General features: G+C 46.4%; 1 protein-coding gene across 1 annotated transcript in view; it reads right to left on the bottom strand.

Annotated features, from left to right (window-relative positions):
• The window catches only part of LOC138261625 (SCO-spondin-like), a 1,514,343-nt gene that overhangs the window by 443,586 nt on the left and 1,047,932 nt on the right, over nucleotides 1-22,825 (bottom strand). The window contains exon 87 of the mRNA XM_069210750.1: nucleotides 363-572. Within this exon, the coding sequence (XP_069066851.1) occupies nucleotides 363-572 (210 nt within the window). The remainder of the gene's footprint in view (nucleotides 1-362; nucleotides 573-22,825) is intronic.

Genomic DNA, 22,825 nt, shown 5'->3' with positions numbered 1-22,825 from the left:
ACAGCAGAGCCAGATGAAGCTCCACCATTGGAAACATGGCTGTTTACCAAACCCCTAACAAAGAAGGGGTATTTCAGGGTTGGCACAGTGGGAGCTCTGCTGATTTACAGAGGTTCTTTCGCTCCGTCATACCCTAATTAACTATGTTAGTGATGAGTTCATTGAGGTGACCAACCTTTCTGGACTGCATGGACATTTTCTGTTAAGTCTGGGGTAGCAAAAAACGACTAAGTCTGCCAACAGCTGTCGCTGGCTACCTTAAATTGTTCAGAATGACTGCACTTTGCACAGCACCTTAATGTCCTGTCTTTATCACCCTAAAACTACATGATCAGCTCTGTGAGGTGAACCAGGGTTCCTACCTTTGCAGGCCTGGAGGTTACAGAAGTGCCGCTCCATGTTCCCAGTCATGATATCTTCACACCACAAGCCTCCTTCTCCCGGAGGGTTATAGGTGCGCAGGCGCCGCTTCTGTCCCACTCCACAAGCACGAGAACACTCACTCCATTCCGACCACGGGTTCCATGAGCAATTTTGGCCTCTACATTCATTACCAGTACAAGCTGTGAGATCTGGAAAAAAATGTCCAATTATGGAGGGAAGCACTACATAACACAAAGACACCAAGTGAGCCAAGGCACAGGGCAAGAGACCAGGCAGGAGGTCATCCATGTGCACCTTCACTGAATAATTCACATAGCTCATTGCATTGTGTTGTACAAAAAAGCAGAGGAAGAGTAACATTATTCTTAACAACCCACTTTTTTTACCATGATTTTTAGTAAGATTTTTAAAAACAGACAGAACAAATACAGTACAGAGGGGAGAAATAAAGGCATTGAATATTGGAGTACGATGAATGACACAGGTTTCACAATTAGTTTTCTAAAATGATATGGTAAGAAGGAGGCCTATTTTTGTAGTAGGACACGGTGTCTTTGGAAAATGGAGTCATGTTCAGCTGGATACCAGCAGGAATTGGGGAGCTGTATGCTTAAGTTTAGCATCTAGTGGTAAGGGATACCCAAGAGTAGTATTGTGACGGGGAGGGGAAAGAGGAAGAGGAAGAGACAGAGGAGAGACAGAGGAGATGAAAGAGAGAAGTAGGTATAGAGTGACGGGGATGTATGAAGCAGAGAACATAGTATAGGGGGGATGGTGATGAGGAGGCGGGGGGTAGAGAAGGGAGGATGAGTTAGATGGGTTGGAGTGGTATCTCTGGTGGTGTGATGTTGTGTTGTGTGTATGAGTCTAGTTTCAACCAGATTTTTAGCTTTTTCTTTGAGGGAGATTTTAAGAAAGAGTTTAATAAGTTGTGGTAAAAAGGACCGATTGCCAGCAAGTATGTCGTATAAGATACGGTCTTCATAGTCTAGGCATTTGGAGAGTTTTGTAGGAAGACTGGCCAGTGCTAAAAAGGCCAGGTCGGGTCCAGCTTATCTGGAAGATCTTTAGTATGACGTATCCAAGTTCAGACCAAAGTTTTTTTCATCAGAACATTAGAGTAGCATATAGGGCAAGTCTCCTGTTATGCTGAAGCAGCTCCAACATTTGCTAGCGTCTGAAAGACCCATCTTATATAGTTGTTTGGGGTCCAATGGGCCATGTTAGAAGCCCATGGTCTGCACTGGGCTAGTGCAGGAGTGATCCTACTAGATGTTAGGTTGGACCAAGAAGATGGCCAGTTAAGGGTGAAGTCTGTGTGGCATTCGCTTTGTGCAGGATTTCCGTTTAGCATGTATAGGATTGGTTTGGGAAGAAGTTGAGGGAGTTAGTAAAATGTTAGAGGCTATGTGCCCTCCTTTAGCCATGTACTTTAGTGTGGATGGAAGATCAGGTGTTTTCGGGGTTTTGTGTTTGGCGATACCAGTTTTAATCTTTAAGAAGGCATACAAGGCAATTTACTCAAGTTCAGATTTGGATGTGAGCTGTGAGAAGGGTATGGTATCTGTGGGGGTCCCAGAGTCTCCTATAAAGAAGATGCCTTTACATTTCCATTTTTCTATGAAGAGTGTTTTGCCATCTGATTTAAAGTTATCATTGTCCCATGGTGATGCCAGTGTGGAGTAGCGTATTTTGTTAGGAAGTTTACTGTCATTTTTCCATAGCGCTTGTACTGTACGACAAAGAATGTTTGCAGAGTGTTCTGTCTTTATTCTCTTGGTAGCAATAAGGGCTGTGAAGGATAGAGACTGACCTAGCGAGTCTTTGATATTGAGTCAAGCTGGGGGAATTGTAGTGGGTTAATGGAGCCAGTGAAGCCCCTCTCTCTCTAGGTATGCTGTTTAGAATCTGCTATAGTCTGGGAGGTGTAGACCTCCAAGGTTCTTAGGAAGGCATAGTTTTTTAAGGGCTATCCTTGGTTTTTTGGCTTGCCACAAGAAGTCAGTGAGTATGAGGTTTATCTTAGCAAAGAAGTTGTCTGATATATGAATTGGACATATACTAATTAGGAAAGTGATGACAGGGGCGATCATCATTTTGGTTGATTTGATACATCCTCGCCAGATGATGGATTTAGCCAACCATTTATGAAGTAGGACTTTTATTCTGGTTAGGGTAGTTTTTCATTGTGACCAAAGGATTTTCTGAGGTTTCAATTGAACCAGATGACTAGGTATTTTATTTTGTCTGGGGCCCATTTGAGGCCAAGGTCTCTTATAACTGAGCTGTTGCAATGGATATTTATAAGTAGAACCTCTGTTTTGTCCTTATTAAGGGTGTCTCCTAAGAGAGTGGCATAATCCCTGATGGTTGTCATGATGTTAGGAATGGCTGAATCAGCCTTAGTTGTAGAAAGGTGTAAGTTGTCTGCATAGGCTGCCAACATTTATGGTCCAGCTGGCAAAGGGATTCCAGGGAAGTGGTGGTTCTCTCATTTTTTTTTTAATGAGAAGTGCTTCCAGTGCAAGCAGGAAGAGGAGCGGAGAGAGGGGACAACCTTGCCTCGTGCCTTGTTGTAGACTAAAGCTATTTGATAGGATTAAGTTTATGTTAATTCTGGCTTTGGGTTTGTTGTACAGTGCCAAATTCTTTTAGATAAATTAGGACCAAGGTTAAATGCCATATGGGTAGCTTGTAAGAATGACCACAAAACCTTGTTGAAGGACTTTTCAGCATCCAGTGCCATCAGGCAGGCTGGTTGGTTGAGAGTGTGTGCATTTCTCAATAACATGGCTGAAGAGATTTATATTGTGCGCAGTAAGCCACCTCTCAATCAATCCTGTTTATGCAGGATATATTGTTGTTTGTAGGATGGGTTCTAGTCTAAGGGCTAGGATGTTTTGCGTATTATTTACAGTCAATACTTAATAGGGATAATGGGCGTTAGTTCTTGGGTAGAGAGGGATCTTTACCTTCTCTGGGAATGGCAATTATTGTGGCTTTTGCAGCATTGCCTGTGATCGAACATTCTGATAAAAGGTGAGAGAAGAGGTCCTCCAAGGGAGTAATAAGAGATGGTCCCCAGATTTGGTAGAAAGAAGCAAAGAAACCAGCAGGTCCTGGTGCTTTCCCAGGGTGGAGTAGTTTGATTGCTCTTGTGATCTCATTTTGAGTGATCGGACTTTCTAGCAGGTATTTAGAGATGTTGGCTATTTTTGTAATGGAGATTATATTAAGATATCCTAAGCAGGTATCATAAGGAGTGTGATTACCATTAGAGTAGAGGTTGTGGTAGAAGGATTCGAAGGCGGCAAGTATATCCTCTTCTTTGGTAAACAGTAGGCTGTCTTCCTTAGTAACGGATGTTATCCTGGACCAGTGATAATTCTGTTTAAGATAATGGGCTAGAATTCTCCCTGCTTTGTTACGCCCACAGAAGCAGATACCTTTGTTCTTTTGTACGATGATGTGTGCCTTGTTGCTTAGGATTTTGTTAAATTTGTATTTTAGTTTTGTTAGTTGATTTAATCATGATTAGTTCTAGCATTTTTATTTGTTGTTCCAAATTGTTTAGGTTGGTGTTGTCATGTTTGTTCCAGGACATTATTTGATCATATGACCTCATATGATGGATTTCAGGGAATTCCAAGCAATTTGGAAGCTATGACCAGAGTACCTATGTATTTCTATAAATTGATAAATTTCCTTTTTTAAAGTATTTTTATTGCTTTCTATATGTCAGCATACATACTGAACATTAACTCAACAAATCCAATTCCTTGACCACCATGGAGTCTCAAACCATGCTCAGTATGTTAATAAAACAAATTATCAAAATTGTGACCCACTCCCCATACCTCTATTCCACTACCCCCTCATCCTAGCTCATGTACATACAAATCTTTCACGGTGTCGTGCGCAACACCATCAGATACTTTTGGTGTGTGTCCAACTCACCCAAGCTCTCCATCAGTACCCTTTCCCCAGCTATTCAAGATTTTCCTCAATTTCTTCAGGCAGCCTCGTCCCTTACAGACCCCGCACTCCATCACCCTGAAATGTTCTATTCCCATCTCCCAATCATGTAGCTAGGGGGAGTCCTGGATTCCCACCTTTGCACAATATCACGCTTTTCCACCATGCATCCCAGATTCACCAAGATCTTCTGATATCAGGATAAATCCGTTGGTCCCCATACACCCAGTAGTGCAAGCCGAGGATATAGCTCCAGTGATTGCTCCATTGCTCCAACTAGGGATCTCTCACTGACTCCCAGAAGTTCCCCTCAGAGAGAGACTGCTCCAGAATGTGTGGAAGAATGTGTCCTCTGGCCTGTATCCTCAAAGGCAGCGTACATCCTCCACTCTGCCCATCTTATGAAGTAATGTGCATGTATAGTAAACCCTGTGTAAAATATTTATCTGTCTTAGGCAAAAGCTAGCTTTAATGGAGACCTCTGCCAGAAACCCCAGAGCCTCACTGCCGTCCTCCCCATCAAGATCTCCGAGATCCCTCTCCCATTTACTTAGCACCTTCAACAAAAGGGGGGTTGGGTACTAAGCATGACGGTACTATATGTCAGTGAGATCAGTTTCTTATTTATCCCCCCATCAAGGAGTCTCCTTTCCAGTGGGTCATCTTCTTGTGCTCCCTCCTCTTACTACACACATTGTCAGAGGGCATGACTCAAATGCCCATATCACAGCAATTGGGATAGACAGATAGATAAGTTCTTTTTTGTGTGATTATTTAAAATCATTACAATAAAAACATAAATGCATTGTTTTGTGTCAGCAATATAACAGTGCTAACAAAGGCCTATGCAACCTAAAACCTGGGCAAATTAAAGATCGCTAAAATGTGAAAAAATATAATAATAAAAGTGTGGCCCTATAAAGAGTGCATAAATATAAGAACCAGATACTAAAATACTCAAAGAATCTAGAATGCAATGTTTACCCCTAAATAAGGTGCAAGACTGGACCCATGGCTGTACACAGCACCTCTAAGGTGGCCCAAGTAGCTAACGGGGGTCTAGTCAAGAAGGTGCTTGTCCATACACAGTACCTCTTAACGGGGCATGGGTTAAAGTGCAATTACTGAATAATTTCTCAAGATCAAAACTTTACATACATGTCTAGTCAAGAAGGTAGTCTGGTCAAAAGGAGAGAAACAAAATTGACGAACTTAAGCATTAAAAAAAAAAAGTGATATATTTAGCAATCTAATAGGGTATGGTGTCTAATGCACATATTGGTAACGCCCAGACTACTCTCAAGAACTTCAGGAATCAAGCTGCCAGCTGTAAGGACTCACTTTTCAGACAAACTTCAATGGCTACACTACAGGTACTAATATGTAATATGTGCCATATTGGGCACAGCAGAATACTCCGAGAGGGAGCATCTTTTCACAAATGCAAAGGATATGGATTAATGATTACACCTGCATTGCACAGAATTGGCAGAATCTGTCCTGCTCATCAGAGTTTCTCCGGTCATACCAGTACGTTTTTAGCAGAATTAACCCCAGCCGGAGTCTCATTAGCTCCTGCTTTAGGACCAGACTAAATGGCTGGGAAAGATAGATCTTTAGCAGTCTAATAGGGTATAGTGTCTAATGCACATATTGGTAACGCCCAGACTACTCTCAGGAACTTCAGGAATCAAGCTGCCAGTTGTAAGAACTTGCTTTTCAGACATACTTCAATGGCTACACTAGAGGTACTAATATGCAATGTGTGTCATATTGGGCGCAGCAGAATACTCTGTGAGGGAGCATCTTTTCACAAATGCAAAGGATATGGATTAATGATTACACCTGCATTGCACAGAATTGGCAGCACCTGTCCTGTTCATCAGAGTTTCTCCGGTCATACCAGTACGTTTTTAGCAGAATTAACCCCAGCTGCAGTCTCATTAGCTCCTGCTTTAGGACCAGGCTAAATGGCAGGGAAAGCTAAATGGCTCATACAGTATGGACACCCAACACCATGGGCCAATTTCTGAGCATCCTGTTCCCTAGAGATTGCTTTTGCTTGCTTGGTTATCAGTCTGGAGCCTACTGGCACTGGAAGACTGTTTGACCAGATCTCTTGAACCTCTAGAGTGACCAATGCGTAGCTGAGATACTTATGTCACTTAGTTAGAGTATTTTTAATTGTTTCCCAAATTATGTTTTTTAGCATATTTTCTTTAGCTTGTTTGGCTTTCACACAATATAAAAAAAATGTCTTTCAGTGCCCAGTGCTGAGAAACCTAGCAGAACTTGAGTCGAATCTGGGCATGTTCCATACAATTAGGATAGCACATGGATTGGGCCCTATGGGGGTCATTTTGAGTCTGGCGGGCGGCGGAGGCCGCCCGCCAGACTTCCCCCCTCCAAAATACCGCTCTGCGGTCGAAAGACCGCTGAGGGTATTTTTGCTTTTTCACTGGGCTGGCGGGCGACCGCCAAAAGGCCGCCCGCCAGCCCAGTGCAAAAAACCCTACCCACGAGTACGCCGGCTCAGAATTGAGCCGGCGGAGTGGGAAGGTGCGACGGGTGCAGTTGCACCCGACGCAAATTTCAGTGTCTGCAAAGCAGACACTGAAATTCTTTTTGGGGCCCTCTTACGGGGGCCCCTGCAGTGCCCATGCCATTGGCATGGGCACTGCAGGGGCCCCCAGGGGCCCCGCGACACCCCATACCGCCATCCTGTTCCTGGCGGGAGAACCGCCAGGAACAGGATGGCGGTATGGGGTGTCAGAATCCCCATGGAGGCGCAGCAAGCTGCGCCGCCATGGAGGATTCAATAGGGCAGCGGAAAACCGGCGGGAGACCGCCGGTTTTCCCTTTCTGACCGCGGTCAGAATGCCCTGCTGGGCCCCGCCAGCCTGTTGGCGGTGCTCCCGCCGACCCTGGCCCCGGCGGTCCGTGACCGCCGGGGTCAGAATCACCCCCTATGTAGCCAGTTTGCCATTCTTTCTCTAAAGGTGTGATTTTTCCCTCTAGTCATTTTTAACAGCATCTTCTTTTACCAATCCCCACATAATTGCACTCACACACCGGCAAATATCCTCAATAAAAGATCTCTGGCAAAGAGCCCCCTTGAGGGGCCTGTCGGGAATTGCAGTGCCGGCCTGACGAGGAGCAAAGCCCGATGAAGAAGCATGTCACCAATTGGTGAGTGAGGGCTCTTGTTCCAGATTTTGGATATTCACAGAGACCTGTTCTCTTCTTTCCCTCATTGGGGTTAGCTTTCATTATCTTTTTTGTGGAACTGTGCATTCAGTAGTTTTGTGATATACGGTAACCTTTAAGCAGTGCAGTATATGCGTGTAGAGGCAAAAAATGATATATGAAGTCTAAAGACAGACCCTGTGTGAGAAAACAGGGCTGATTGCAGAGGCCCCATAACTTTTTGCCCCCATTTTCCTCTTTTTGCTGGTGTTTTCCTGACTTTGATGGTGCCCTGTGTACTGCTAACCAGTCCCATGGCCTGTGCTCTGTGTAAAATAGATATGCAAATTAGGCTAATTATAATTGGCTAAGTTAACCTACCTATAAGTCCCTAGTATATGGTAGGGCATGTAGGTTTAGGGACCACAGCATAGGTGGTGCACACCTAGGTGCACTGCTGAGGTGCCCAGTGTCATTTTAAAAGCAAGGCTGCCTTGCTGGCTGCTTTTAAATTAAAGTTATATGCAAATTCGACTTTGGAATTAAAGGTACTTCCAAAGTCTTAAACTACCTTATTTTTACATATAAGTCACCCCAAAGGTGTGCCCTATGTGCCCCTAGGGCTGGGTGCCATGTAACTATAAGCAGGGACTTTATAAAAATAGATTTATAAGCCCTGGTGAGGTAAAAACAGCCAAATTCGTTTTTCCCTCATTGAAGTAAATTGCCTTCATAGGCTAGAATGGGCAGACTTTATTTAAAATTTTAAAGTCTCCTTAAATGTTACATACCAAGAATTTGGTATCAAATTGATTGTTGTAATAAATCCCACAACTTCCAGTTGTTGGATTTAATATAACTTGTCCAGGCAAAAAGTTTAGACTTTACCTAAACAGTTGCCAATTTCAGCTCTGCATTGTTTTTGCTGCTGTGCTCTGATTGGCCAGCCTGCAGCAGCTTCTGCCAGGCTGCCTTGATGAGGTGTGAAGTGGCCTGGCTTCACACAAAGGAATGTGCTTGGGGGAGAGAATCTCCCCTCAGCAGATGGTGAGGCAGGAAGGGGGAGGGCTGCCAAACTGGTCTTCAAAGGCAGAGAAGGACATTTGGAGCACCCAGCAACACCCCCACATCCTGCAACCCCAGACAATTAGGTGCCCCCTTGATTAGATTAGGAGAGGGCAGGAGAGGGGTGTGTTTATGATTTTTAGCCACACCAGTGGGTGGGCTCAGCCAGATGTAACCTCCAAAAATCAGATTCATCCATGTTGGATTTTTAGAGACTGTTGCCTTCTGGGATGGATTTTTGCCACACTTCCCAGGAAGTGGTCATCACAGGGGGATGACCCTGTCCCTGATTGGAGAACCAGGGCCCCCCTGCTTTTCACCAAGGAGCAAGGATAAAACTGGCAGACCTGCACCCACGCCTCAGATCCCCTCCAGAACTCAACAAGAAAGGAACTAAAGAAGAAGAAGGACTGCCCTGCTGGACCCCTGGCCTGCACCTGGACCCTGCACTCAGAAGGACTGCACCAGCTGCACACTTGGGCTTCACCACAAGAAGGACTTTGCCTGGCTTCAGCTGGTTCAAGGAGGGACTCCCTGTTTGCTACAGGTGAAAAATTGCTAAACCAGAGTCCCCTGCACCAACTCCTGAAGAAAGCGACCAGCTGACCACTGTCCAGTGGCCAAAAAGGAGTTTGCGCCAGGTGCATTCTGGGAGTTGAAGTCTGCACCCCCCCAAGGACCATCACAGAACTTCTGGACCCTTGGGGTGAGCTGTGGACCCCAAAAGAACCTTAAAAGAACATCTGGGTGAAGCCCAGAAGTTTGGAAAAGATTTGAGAATTTTTGGAAAAAAGCTCCAGAGAGGGACCGACCCGCCGCAGAAATTCTAGCCGGCTTGCCTCAACCGCGACCCGGCTAACGTGGTTCGTCCCGGTAAAGAAAAACATCCAAAAAAGAGACTAAGTCCGAAGGTAAAAAGTTGACCGGGACCTCCCAGCCATCGTATCCGAGAAGGGCTCCATGGACGTCGGATCAAGATACAGGTTTACCCCGGTCGAAGGATTTTCATCTCGAAAAAACGACTAAGTCCGAAGGTAAAAGTCTCCACCGAGGAAACCCACATCGCGTATCCGGACAAGGGCTCCAGGATGTCAGATTCAACTGGCAGGTTCGTCCCGGTGAAGAAAAACTTCAAAATAAAGACTAAGTCAGAAGGTAACTTTTTAACCGAGGCCTCCCGCGACCTGTAGCCGAGCAGGGCTCCATCGCGGTCGGCCTGAAAGTTTGACTTTGCCCCGGTCGAGGTGCAACCAGATGACCCGATTGGCGCTTTTTGTTTCTAAGCGCTAGAAAAGTAATAATTCTTTAAAAATTCATATCTCCGGTTCCCCTGAACCGATTTTAATCGTTTTTGTGTCATTTTAAAGATAAAAATATAAACTATTTTTATAAATTGGTTTTGGATTTTTAAACTGTTTCCTGTGTTTTATTTAATTACTGTTTTGTGATATTTGAATGCTTTACACTTTGTCTCCTAAGTTAAGCCTTGACGCTCGTTGCCAAGCTACCAAGGGTTGAGCTGGGATTAATTTACTGAGACCTAACTGTACCTAGGTGGAGGTTAGTGGCTTGTTGCTAGGTGTAGGTACCTACCTGCCCTACCAATAACCCATTTTCCAACACCCTGTAACCATGCTAATTTAAAAGGAGAGAGTTTACTCAGAGTCAAGAGAAGCAAGTAATAACGACCTACCAGCGATGCAAGGATTGTAGAGTCCATATATAAAGTAGGTCAGTCATATATGAGACAGCTGAAACATAATGAAGCATCATTGAGTATATTGTGCTTCTACTGGATAGCCAGTTAGAATTGTATGATAAAGGATTAAGTAATGCTAGGTAAGTACCTGTGTCTAGTGTATAAAATAGACTTTAATAATTGCAAGTAGTCCAAAAGTCATCTTCTCTAGCAAGTCTTCAGGGGAAATAAAACCCCAAAAGTTACCAACAGTATACAGTAGAAGTATAGAATCATGGACCACGATAAGTAAGTCTCATGTCTGTCAAGGAAAAAGGGTATGAGAAGGGAGCAAGATTGAAAATCCGGTAGCCAATTATTTCAACAATAACCAACTGTAGCACTCGTGTGCTAATTAGATATGTGACCATGTCATCATATACGGTCTGACCATAGTAAAAGGATGTCTTAAATGTGCCCAGACATGCCTAGTATAACTCCAAACACATAAAATTGTGGTTTAGCTTTTCGTATATAACAATGTATCCTATTGGAGTATGAAAGTATTGTAAAGATATGGAAACAGCATAGACCGTGTAAAATCTTACGGTCCAGCTGAGGTATAGCTACAACTGAAAGATATGCCCAAAAGTTCCATAACTGAAACAAAAGGCCAATTATTTAAGGGGTCAATACATACTGATAGTAGGTGTTCTGTTGTCACCCAGCGAAAGGTATATAAGAATAAGTTACTTACCTTCGGTAACGCATTATCTGGTAGAGACTCTGGGCCTGATTCCAACTTTGAAGGAAGGTGTTAATCTGTCCCAAAAGTGACGGATATACCACCAGCGGTATTACGAGTCCATTATATCATATGGAACTCGCAATACGGATGGTGGTATATCTGTTACATTTGGGACGGATTAACACCTCCTCCACAGTTGTAATCAGGCCCTCTGTCTAGCTGCAGATTCCTTACCATTGAATTCCCTGGCGTCAGTTTCGAATCCGGAATCTTTTTGCTGAGCAATATTCTGCGTGCGCCGTCGGGTGACGTTGTTTGGTTCCGCGTGCGTCGTCCGGCTCCACGTGGCTTCGTCAGCGTCGTTGGAGCCGTCTATGATGTCACAGTCGTCTATATAGACGCCACCTCAGTGCGCGTACGTCAGTTCTTCTATCCACAAAACTTCCACGCCAGAAGCATAGAGTCATGGATAGAACCAACATTTGTCTGTGCAAAACTAGGACCCTGAGATTCATTATTTTTTAATTCCCTGGCGTCAGCTTCAAATCTGGAATCTTTTTGCTGAGCAATACCCTGCTAGCGCCGTCTGGTGGCGTTGCTTGGTTCCGCGTGCGTCGTCCAGCTCTGTGTGGCTACGTCAGCATCGTTGGAGCTGTCTATGATGTCACGGTCATCTATATAGATGCCACCTTGGCGTGCGAACATCAGTTCTTTTATCCACAAAACTTCCGTGCCAGAAGCGCAGTCATGCATAGAACCAACATATGACTGTGCAAAACTAGGGCCCTGAGAAGGGATAAACCCTAACCCTACTAGTCATATCTGCAGAGCAGGGAGGCATGGGTGGGTGTAAGGCATCTGCAGCTGGATAGAGTCTCTACCAGATAATGCGTTACCAAAGGTAAGTAACTTGTTCATCTGACAGAGGCTTCTAGCTGCAGATTCCTGACCTTTGAATAGATACCCAAGCCATAACCTCTTGGCGGTGGGCTGTGGCTAACACTCCTTACACTAGAAAGTCATGCAGGACTGAATGGGCAAAGTACCCATCCCTTCGTACCTGACTGTCCAGGCAGTAATATTTTGCAAACGTGTGCAAGGACGCCCACGTACCCGCCTGACAGATCTCCAGGGCTGGTACGCCTCGAGCTAGCGCAGTGGTAGCAGCTTTGTCCGTGGTAGAATGAACTTGCAAGCCCTCAGGCGGCTGCTTCCTGGCCAATGCGTAGCATATCTTAATGTAGAGAACGACCCATGGCGAAATGGTTCGCATCTGCACTGCCCGACCCTTCTTTGCACACACGCACCCCACAAAAAGATAGTCATCCACCCGGTACTCTTTTGTGTGGTAAAGGTAGAATGACGGTGCTCTTTTTGGGTCCAGTCGATTGAGTTGCTCCTCTTCCTTAGAGGGATGCGGTTGAGAAAAGAAGGTGGGCAGGGTGATATTCTGACCCAGATGGAATAGGGTCACCACCTTGGGGAGGAAAGAGGCACGACTTCTGAGAACCACTTTATCTGGATGAATAGTGAGATTCGGTGGCCTTGATGACAGAGCTTGCACCTCACTCACACTCCTGGCAGATGTTATTGCCACTAAGAAGGCTGTCTTGACGGTGAGCAGCCAGAGGGGACAGTTGTGTAAAGGCTTGAAGGGAGCACACATGAGAAATGTGAGGACAAGATTTAAGTCCCATTGAGGCATAATAAAGGGCATAAGGGGAAACATATGTACAAGCCCTATAAGGAATCTATTTACAATGGGAGATTTGAACAAGGAAGGCTGGACAGGCAGCCGAAGAAATGCTGATAAGGCAGAAAGATAGCCCTTTAGAGTCCCTACGGTAGGCTAGAGACAGAATGAAAAGAAGAATGTCAGAAAGAGAAGCAGAAAGGGGATCAATAGACCTTTCTGTACAATAATATACAAAGCGTTTCCAACGGCAGGCGTATACTGTCTTAGTGGAGGTATGTCTGGCTGCCAAAATAACCTTACAGACTTCGTGAGGAAGGTCAAACGGCCACCGCTCAATCGCCATGCATGAAGGGGCAGAGTTGACAGGTTTGGGTGGAGAACTCTCCCCTGCTGCTGCAACAGAAGATCCTCTCGAAGGGGCAGCCTGATCAGAGGATTGATGCTTATTTTAAGTAGCTTGGACTCTCTGTGCCCAATCCGGAGCCACTAAGATGACTTGGGCTCGCTTGTTCTTGATCTCTTCAGAACCACCCACGCAGAAGCGGTTTGGGCGGAAATGCGTATAGGAGGCCTGAATTCCACTCACGACAAAAAGCGTCGCCGAGCGATTGCTGCCTTGGAAACTCCAACGAGCATTACTGCTGACATTTCGTGTTCTCTGCAGAGGCGAACAGATCTAACCAATAAAGTCCTTGCGCCACCTCTGGATGGAGCTACCATTCGTGATCCGCTAGGCATCGACGGCTGCGTTCATCTGCCCTGGCGTTCAGTGAACCTGCCAGGGTTATACCCTGCTGTTCCAGCCATGTCCAGATACGCAGAACCTCTTGACAAAGGGTCCACGACCCCACACCGCCCTGCTTGTTGCAGTACCACATTGAGGTGGTGTTGTCCATGAACACCTGCACTAACTTCCCGTTCACAACAGGAAGAAATGCTTTCAATGCCAGACAAATCGCCCTGAGCTCCAATACGTTGATGTGGAGCCCGAATTCTGCTGGAGACCAAAGGCCCGTGATGTCCCCCTCTCACAAATGGCCACCCCATCCCAGAGGTGACACATCTGTCGATACTGTGCAATATTTTTGGGGAAGGGAGAGGAGTCTGCCTTTGACCCAATTGAAGTTCACTAACCACCACTGCAGGTCTTTTGCAGTTCCCTCTGAGATCTGAACCGTGTTGGTAAGATTTCCCTGATGCTGTGCCCACTGGAACTTTTGCAGAGCCCTCATATGCCATCTGGCATGTTTGACTAACAGGATGCAGGAAGCCATGAGTCCCAGCAGCCTCAGAGCCTGTATCGCCAAAATCCAGGATAGAGGCGGAAACATCGGTATCATAACCTGAATGTCCTGGAGTGGCTTTTTGGGAGGATAGGCCCGAAACTGCACTGTGTCCAGAACAGCTCAGGTGAAAGGGAGCTTCTGAGAGGGAATCAGGTGTGAGTTCAGCACATTTATAGTGAACCCCAGTAAATGCAGGAGGTCTGCCGTAGTCTGAAGGTGGGTGACAAGAGCCTGGGGTGTAGGAGCCTTTAACAGCTAGTCATCGAGGTAGGGGAAGACTGATATCCATAACATGCGCAGATGAGCTGCCACCACAGCCATCACTTTGGTGAACAGTCGAGGGGCATTGGTGAGACCGAAGGGGAGCACGGTAAACTGAAAGTGCCCCTGGCACACCTTGAACCGCAAGTAACACCTGTGGACGGGCAAGATGGGGATGTGAAAATACGCATCCTGCAAGTCCAATGCTACCATCCAGTCTCCTTGGTCTAGGGCAGACAAGACCTGAGCAAGAGTGAGCATCTTGAATTTCTCCTTTTTGAGGAAGAGATTGATGTCCCTTAAATCCAAAATAGGGCGAAGAATCTTCTTCTTTGTGGGAATCAGAAAGTAGCAGGAATAACAACCACTGCTTACTTCAGATATCAGGACCCTTTCTATGGCTCCCTTGGCCAGCAGAGCTGTAACTTCCCTGCAGAGTAAGATAAAATGATCCTCCAAAAGCCGTTCTTTTACCGGAGAAATAGAGGTAGGGAAAGACTGGAAGGGGAGAGAATAGCCCTTCTGTATGATCTGCAAGGCCTATTTGCCCGATGTTATGGCTTGCCAGTGAGGGAGATGAAATTGAATCCTCCCTCCAACTGGACAGACATGGTCTTGCAGAACCATACTAGGAGGGCTTGGGCAGTTGCGGAAGAGGGGGGCTGGGTGGTGGCCTACCTCTGGCTAGACCCTCTGGGTCTGAATGTACCACACCAGCATCCTCGCACTGTATGTTGTGATGCCGGAGGTCAGGGGCTGACCTGTTGTTGGCGTGGTACCACGCCCCTTCCGAAGCCTCGAAAGGAGTGATAGACAGACTGCTGGCGCACAGACGCTGAGAGACCCAAGGATCTGGCCTTAGCTTGAGAATCCTTGAATCTCTCAAGCGCAGAGTCTGCTGTTTCACAAAAAGGAGTGTGCCATCAAAAGGTATGTCCATGAAGTTCGACTGGACATCCCCCAAAAAGCCAGTGGTACGCAGGCATGGCTTCGGAGGGCCACTGTTGAAGAAATCGCCCTGCCCAGCGAGTCAGTCATGTTCAAGTCACACCTGATGGTAAATTTGGCGGCATCTCTCCCATCTTTAACAGCCTTGGTGAGAGTGTCCGGTATGCCCTCCGGGACCTGGGTCAGCACTATCCCATAAAATATGGGAAATACTGCCCAATAGGCAAGAGGTGTTTACAGACCTCAATGCCAGGTTAGAGGAAGAAAACGTCTTCCCAAGTTGGTCCAGCATCTTGGATTCCCTATCCGGGGGAACTGAAGGGAAGGCACCAAAGGAAGTAGAGGCTTCAACCACCAAGCTCTCTGGAGTGGGGTTTTGGGTGAAGAAACTAGGGTCACTTGGAGCTCGTTGGTGGCGGCGGCCGACTGCCCTATGCACAGGAGCCCCTGTGCTGGGTTTGGACCACGTTCCCAGAAGGACATCTGTGAGGGCTTCATTGAAGGGTAACATCGGCTCTGATGTAGCAACCCCTGGCTGAAGCACCTCTGTCACGAGATTAGTCCTGACTGGCACCGTAGGCAAGTCTAGGTCCAAGACCACAGCTGCCCTACACACCACCATGGCATAAGATGCCCCCTCCTCCGTAGCCACAGCAGGAGGTGAGATTATGCCAGCATCTGGAGAAGTATCAAGTCCACTGACTTCCCCTAGATACTCATACCAGTCCTGTTCATGCGCCAATCCATATTTTAAAGGGTCCTCAGACCCCTCCCACTCCTCACCTGTGCCTGGCTGTTCTAAATAAGCCTCAGACACTGATCTGGGCCTAATCGGCACCATCGAAGTCGGAATTGGCGTTGTATGACATTGTTCTGGATCATCAGGAATGAGGATGGGGCTACCAGCACCAGTGGGCACTGGTGGTGGAGAGAGCTTCGATGTGGGGCCTGGCCCCAGAGAAGGCCAACTGTGAGAATCTGGCACCGGTCCAGATCTGCTATTGGATCCTGGGGTCCCCTACAGTTCCGAGACCGAAGCTAGTGGCGTCAAATCCGATGGGGCCCCTGCTGACCCCGCCAGACACGAAGACCCATCGGAGAGGGAGCTGCTCAAAAACAAGGCGCATAGCCTTGTACAATTCCTCTAATTGAGTGGGGGTTGCTCCGGCTTCCAGGAAGGAGGGTAGACACGGAGTCGGCCCTGGCAACGGCTCTGCGGAACCGTGCTCGGAACTTTGACCTTCTCGAGACGCCTTGTAGGCCGACAGGAGTGGCAAAGTCAAAGTCCAAGCTTGGACTTCTTCTTTTTGTGCCTCTTCCCTGAGTGCCCTGAGGACCTCAAATGGGATGAAGAGGACTTGGGGCTTCTGCAGCAGTTCTGCAACCTCCCGCTTGAGTGGGACCGTGACCTCCAAGGAGTCGTGCCGACCAAAGTCGACTGCCAGGCAGCAATGATCTTTAGGGACCGTTCCCTCAAAGCTCTCAGGGCTGTGCCCTGGAAAACGGAACACAACTTTGAGTCATAATCCCTGTCGAGGCACCAGAGACATACCTCATAGGGGTCCATCACCCACATTGCGCGATGGCAGGCACTGCACGGCTTGAACCCCAACTTCCTAGAGGAAATATCCTTTGCACAGACGACCAAAATCCTTGACAAAAAGTTGAAAAAAGGCTTGCCAAAAAAGGCAAACGGTAGCTTGATCCCGGATCTCCGCTTAACCGGAGCAGAAGGAGAAGAACTGACATACGCGCGCCGAGGTGTCGTTTATATAGACGACCGTGGTGTCATAGACGGCTCCAACGATGCTGACCAAGCCACGCCGAGCAGGGCGATGCACGTAGAACCAACCAACGCCACCCGCGTGCAGGGTATTGCTCAGCAAAAAGATTCCAGATTCAAAGCTGACGCCAGGGATTTCAAAGGTAAGGTATCTGAAGCTAGAAGTCTCTATCAGATACAGTTAACAAGTGTACCCAGGCGTTTCCTAAGTATGAAACGCAGGCAGATGAAGTGTGGATCATTACCTTGTGATTGCAAGTAATTCGTCAACTCAAAGTGTCCTCACCCAGTGTGTTGAGGAAACGTAATCAGCGTGTTTCCATACAGGAAGCAGAAAGAGGACTGCTTCAAGTGAGGTCTCCATGTCGTTTTACGTTGTGGTGGCCATGTTGGTAAGAGGAATATCTCAAATGGAGCCAAAGTGTAAAAGTCGTCTAACAAATCTGCCATAAACGTCCCCTAAGTACAACAAACCGTCAACTGCTATATGGGTCAATACCTTCAGAAAGCATGGCATCCGTCAATTTGACAGTGTCTATACCAAGCGTATCGAGAAAACATAAAACAGCCTGTTGTAATTAGGTTACCGTTCAAGGAAGTGGAAAGAGTACCTGTGAGAAAGTAGCCTCTTTCTAGCATTGTTCCCCCCATTTTTGGCCTGTTTGTCAGTGTGTTATGACTGTGTCACTGGGATCCTGCTAGTCAGGACCCCAGTGCTTATACTTTGTGCCTACATGTCAGTCTGTTTCACTGTTTTCGTCAATATGCTTGACTGTGTCAATGGAATCCTCCTAATCAGAACTCCAGGGCTTATGCTCTCTCTAGTTCCAAATTTGTACTTAGATGATGGTAACCCAGTATTCCACTCCAAATTGGTTTACTGGATCCCACTTAAAAAGTCCCTAGTATATTGTGCCTAGGTACCCAGGGCATTGAGGTTCCAGGAAATCCTTATGGGCTGCAGCATTTCTTTTGTCATCCATAAGGAGCTCATACAAACACTTCTTCAGGACTGCCATTGCAGCCTGAGTGAAATAGTGTAAGCACTATTTCACAGCCATTTTCTCTGAACCAGGTCATTTATAAGTCACCTATATGTCTAACCTTCAGACCCTAAAGGCTATGTGCATTGTAGTTGTGTGTGAAGGCACCCCTGCACTGGCAGAGATGCCCCCACGTCGCCCAGGCCCATTTTCCTGGTCCTCATGAGTGCGGGGACACCATTCTACATGTGCACTATATGTAGGTCAATACCTATACATAGTTCACAATGGTAACTCTGAATATGGCCATGTGAGGTGTCTAACAACTGGGAATTGTACCCCAATACTGATTCTAGTATTGGTGGCACAATTGCATGCACTCTGGGGGCTCCACTATGGCCCCCCAGTACTGACATACCAGCCTTCTGAGGTTTTCACTGCAGCACCAGCTGCTTCCACCTCACAGACAGGCTTATGCTCTCCAGGGGCTTGGGCAGCTCAATCCCAGGTAGGCAGAACAATGCATTTCCTTTAGGAGAGAGGTGTTACACCCTCTCCCTTTGGAAATACGTGTTACAAGCATGGGAGGGGCATCCTCCCAGAGCCCCTGGAAATGTTTTGAAGCATTACACTGGTTCAGGGACCCCGAGTCCCTGCTCTGGCACAAAACTAGACAAAGGAAATGGGAGTGACCACTCCCCTGTCCATCACCACCCCAGGGGTGGTTCCCAGAGCTCCTTCAGAGTGTCCCTGGGTTTTGACATTTTGCATTCCAATGTGGTGGGGCACTCTTGGAGCATCAGAGTAGCCAGTGCCAGCAGGTGATGTCAGAGATGCCTCCTGATGGGTGCTTACCTGGTTAGGTGACCAATCCCCCTCTCAGGGCTATTTAGGGTCTCTCCCCTGGGTGTTTCTTCAGATTCGGATTTCAAGACTCCAGCAGGAATCCTCTACATCCTTTACTTCATCTTCTACCGACGCATCAATCGCTGACTGCTCCAGGAATGCTACAAAACTGCAACAAAGAAGCTAAGACGACTTCCGCAACATTGTATCTTCAGCTCCTGCCAGCAACTGTAACAGTTTCCAGGTAGTGCATCCTCCAATGCACCAGAAGAACCAAGGAAATCTCCTGCAGAGTGACGGAGTCACTTCCCTGCTTCAGCAGGCACCTCTCTGCAGCGACAACTATTGGCTTGGACCCCCTCTCAAGATGACAGGTGTGGTGGACTAAAGTGACTCATGCAGTCCCACTGTCCAGCTCTCCAACTTTGGTGGAGGTTAGAGCTTGCCTCCCCACACAAGACAGTACCCCTGTGCACTGCATGACTTGCAGTTGCTAAGGCTTGTGTGCAACCTTTCAAAAAGTTCTTTGTGCACAGCACAGCTTAAGCCCCCAGCACTCCATCTTGCGACACACAGCTTCCTGAGTGGATCTCCGGCGGGTGGGAATCCTTTGTGTCATGCTGCGTGGGCCTCCATTTGCACCTTCTTTGTCCCCGCGCTGTGGGACTCCTGTATACGTTGCCTGGTCTTCTGAGGGCTCTCTTAGTTGCTGAGAGCCGCCTCTGTCTCCCCCTCCTGGCTAGAGACCACCAGGTCCCTCCTGGTCCCGGGAAGCTCAATTTTCTGCTAACTGCAAGCTTTGCGTGTGCCAAGGCTTGTTTGGGGAACCCAGCGCCGCAAACCAGACTGCGCACATCCATCCAGCGTGGTACATCTTCTGCACCAACTAGGCACCCGCATCTGTCTTCTTTGGTGCAATACTAGCTTTGTTTCTCACCAGTGGTTCCACTTTTGCACCTTCATCCGGGTTAGCAGGGGCTCCGGTTCTCCCTGGACTTTTCAATGCTTCTTGGACTTGGTCCCCTTCTTCCACAGATCTTCAGGTCCAGGAATCCATCGTTGGTGTCTTGCAGTCTCTTCTGGTTCTTGCATTATCTTTTATCACAACTTCTAGTGTGTTTTAGGAAACTTGCTGTGTTTTACTCCTGCTTTCATGGGCTCTGGGGGGGTACATTACTTACCTTTGGTGTTTTCTTACACCCCCAGCACCCCTCTACACACTGCCCTTGCCTAGGTGGGAAACCGACCTTTGCATTCCACTATTTTAGCATATGGTTTGGGTTCCCCCTAGGCCCATTGCAATCTATTGTGATTTTCACTATTTGCACTGTTTTCCTACTGTGTACTTGTTGGAAGCTGGCCTAGTTTGTAGTGGGTACCAGAGGTACTTACACCTTATACCAGGTCCAGTGATCCACCTTAGTGAAATGTAGGCAGTGTCTAGCAGCTTAGGCAGAGCGGCCAAGGTTGAACTAGAAGACATGCAAAGCTCTTGCAATACCACTCTAGTCACACAGTGCTTATACACAAGAAAGACAATACTCAGTGTTACCAAAAATAAAGTACTTTATTTTAGTGACACAAGGCCATAAATATCTTAGAGGCTATACTCCCTTTGGAGGTAAGTATTATACACAATATATACACAAGTAACCAAAATCAGGTACGTAAACAGTCATAAAATAGTGCAAACAGTGAAAAACACAATAGATTGCAATGGGTAACTTTGCACCTAGCCTTCAGTAACTGAAGGTTAGACATATAGGAGACGTATAAGTTACCTGGTGCAGTGAAAATGCTGTAAAATAGTGTTTGCTCTATTTCTCTCAGGCTGCAGTGGCAGTCCTGAAGGAATGTTTGTATGAGCTCCTTATGGGTGGCAAAAGAAATGCTGCAGCCCATAAGGGTCTCCTGGAACCCCAATGCCCTGGGTACCTAGGTACCATAATCTAGGGACTTATACAGGGGTCAAGTGTGCCAATGGAGTATGTAGTCACTAGACTATAGTGAAGAATTGTGAACCAGAAAGAGCATAAACATTTGAGTTCTGGTTAGCAGGACTCCAGTGACACAGTCAAGCATACTGACAACACAGTAAAACATACTGACATATAAGCTACAAACTATGAGCACTGGGGTCCTGACTAGCAGGATCCCAGTGAGTACAGTAAAAACACACTGACAAACAGGCCAATAATGGGGGTAACCATGCTAGAAAGAGGCTACTTTCTCACAGTACTTACCTGTTTCTGCTTACTAGTGTATATATTGTGTTATTTACCTGCCTCCTAAGGGAGTATAGCCTACAAAGTATTTTTGACATTGTGTGACTAAAATAAAGTACCTTTATTTTTGTAACACTGAGTATTGTCTTTTATGTGTGTGAGTGTTGTGTGACTACAGTGATATTGCAAGAGCTTTGCATTTCTCCTAGTTCAGCCTTGGCTGCTCTTCCTACAGCTACCTCTAGACAGCCTGGCTTCCAGACACTGACTACATTTCACTAATAAGGGATAACTGGACATGGTATAAGGTGTAAGTACCTTTGGTACCCACTACAAACCAGGCCAGCCTCCTACAGTACCAAATCGGGTCGGGTCCCCATGTCGTACCATGGTATGGCGGCCATGTTGGGAAGTGAATTGTTTTGAGCGTACTCTTTCCACTTCCCTGAACGGTAAACTATTTACAACAGGCTGTTTTATGTTTTCTCGATACGCTTGGTATAGACACTGCCAAATTGACAGATTACATGCTTTCTGAAGGTATTGACCCATGCAGCAGCTGCTGGTTTGTTATACTTGGGGGCGTTTACGGCATATTTGTTAGACCACTTATACACTCTGGCTTCACTTGAGATGTTCCTCTTTCCAACATGGCCGTAACAACTTAAAACGACATGGAGACCTCACTCGGAGCAGTCCCCTTTCTGCTTCCTGTACGGAAACCTATATACGAACACGCTGATTACGTTTCCTCGACACACTGGATGATGACACTGCAAGTTGACGGATTACTTGTAATCACAAGGTAATGATCCACATTTCATTTGCCTGCGTTTCATACTTAAAGAGACCCGGCATACTTGTTAACCGTTTATACACCTTTGGCTGGGTGACGACAGAACACTTGCTATCAGTATGTATTGACCCCTTAAATAATTGGCTGTTTGTTACAGTTAGGGAACGTTTGGGCATATCTTTCAGTTGTATCTATACCTCAGCTGGACGGTAAGATTTTACATGGTCTATGCTGTTTCCATATCTCTACAATACTTTCGTACTCCAATTGGATACATTGTTATATACGAAAAGCTAAGCCTCAATTCAACGTGTTTGGAGTTATACTAGGCACGTTTGGGCAGATTTAGGACGTCCTTCTACTATGGTTGGACCGTATATCCTGACACGGTCACATATCTAATTAGCACACAAGTGCTACAGTTGGTTATTTTTGAAATAATTGGCTACCGGATTTTCAATCATGCTCCTACTTTATATATGGACTCAACATTCCTTAAGTCTCTGGTAGATCGATAGGACTTGCTTCTCTTGACTCTGAGTAAACTCTCTCCATTTAAATTAGCATGGTTACAGGGTCTGCCTATACACTTCATATATCATTTTCTGCCTCTGCACACTTATACTGCACTGCTTTGAAGGTTACAGTATATCACCTATAGTTTTGGTCTAATAGGTTTGGATTCTAATCATCTCGGCCAGTGAAATGTGTAGCATGTTTTCTCATCTGCACAGTATAAACATCCCTCCACTCACACCCCCTTTTTTGGCTCCAGGTAATGTCATGTTCTTGTGTTTTAAACTTTTTTTCCAAATAAGAGTTTATGTTCCTTATTATATTTTGCAGCCTTGAAAAAATCACTGTGTGACGAAACACGTGTTGGCTGCTAATGAAAGAATTAACTATTAAAGACTATTACCGTTGGCTGCGTATGAACGAATCAGTTAAAAAGGACCATTGTTGAC

The sequence above is a fragment of the Pleurodeles waltl genome, chromosome 10 (genome assembly GCF_031143425.1).
Source record: "Pleurodeles waltl isolate 20211129_DDA chromosome 10, aPleWal1.hap1.20221129, whole genome shotgun sequence".
Lineage (NCBI taxonomy): Eukaryota > Metazoa > Chordata > Amphibia > Caudata > Salamandridae > Pleurodeles > Pleurodeles waltl.
The sequence above is the reverse complement of the archived record's forward strand: the minus strand, read 5'-3'. Positions and strand labels throughout refer to the sequence as shown.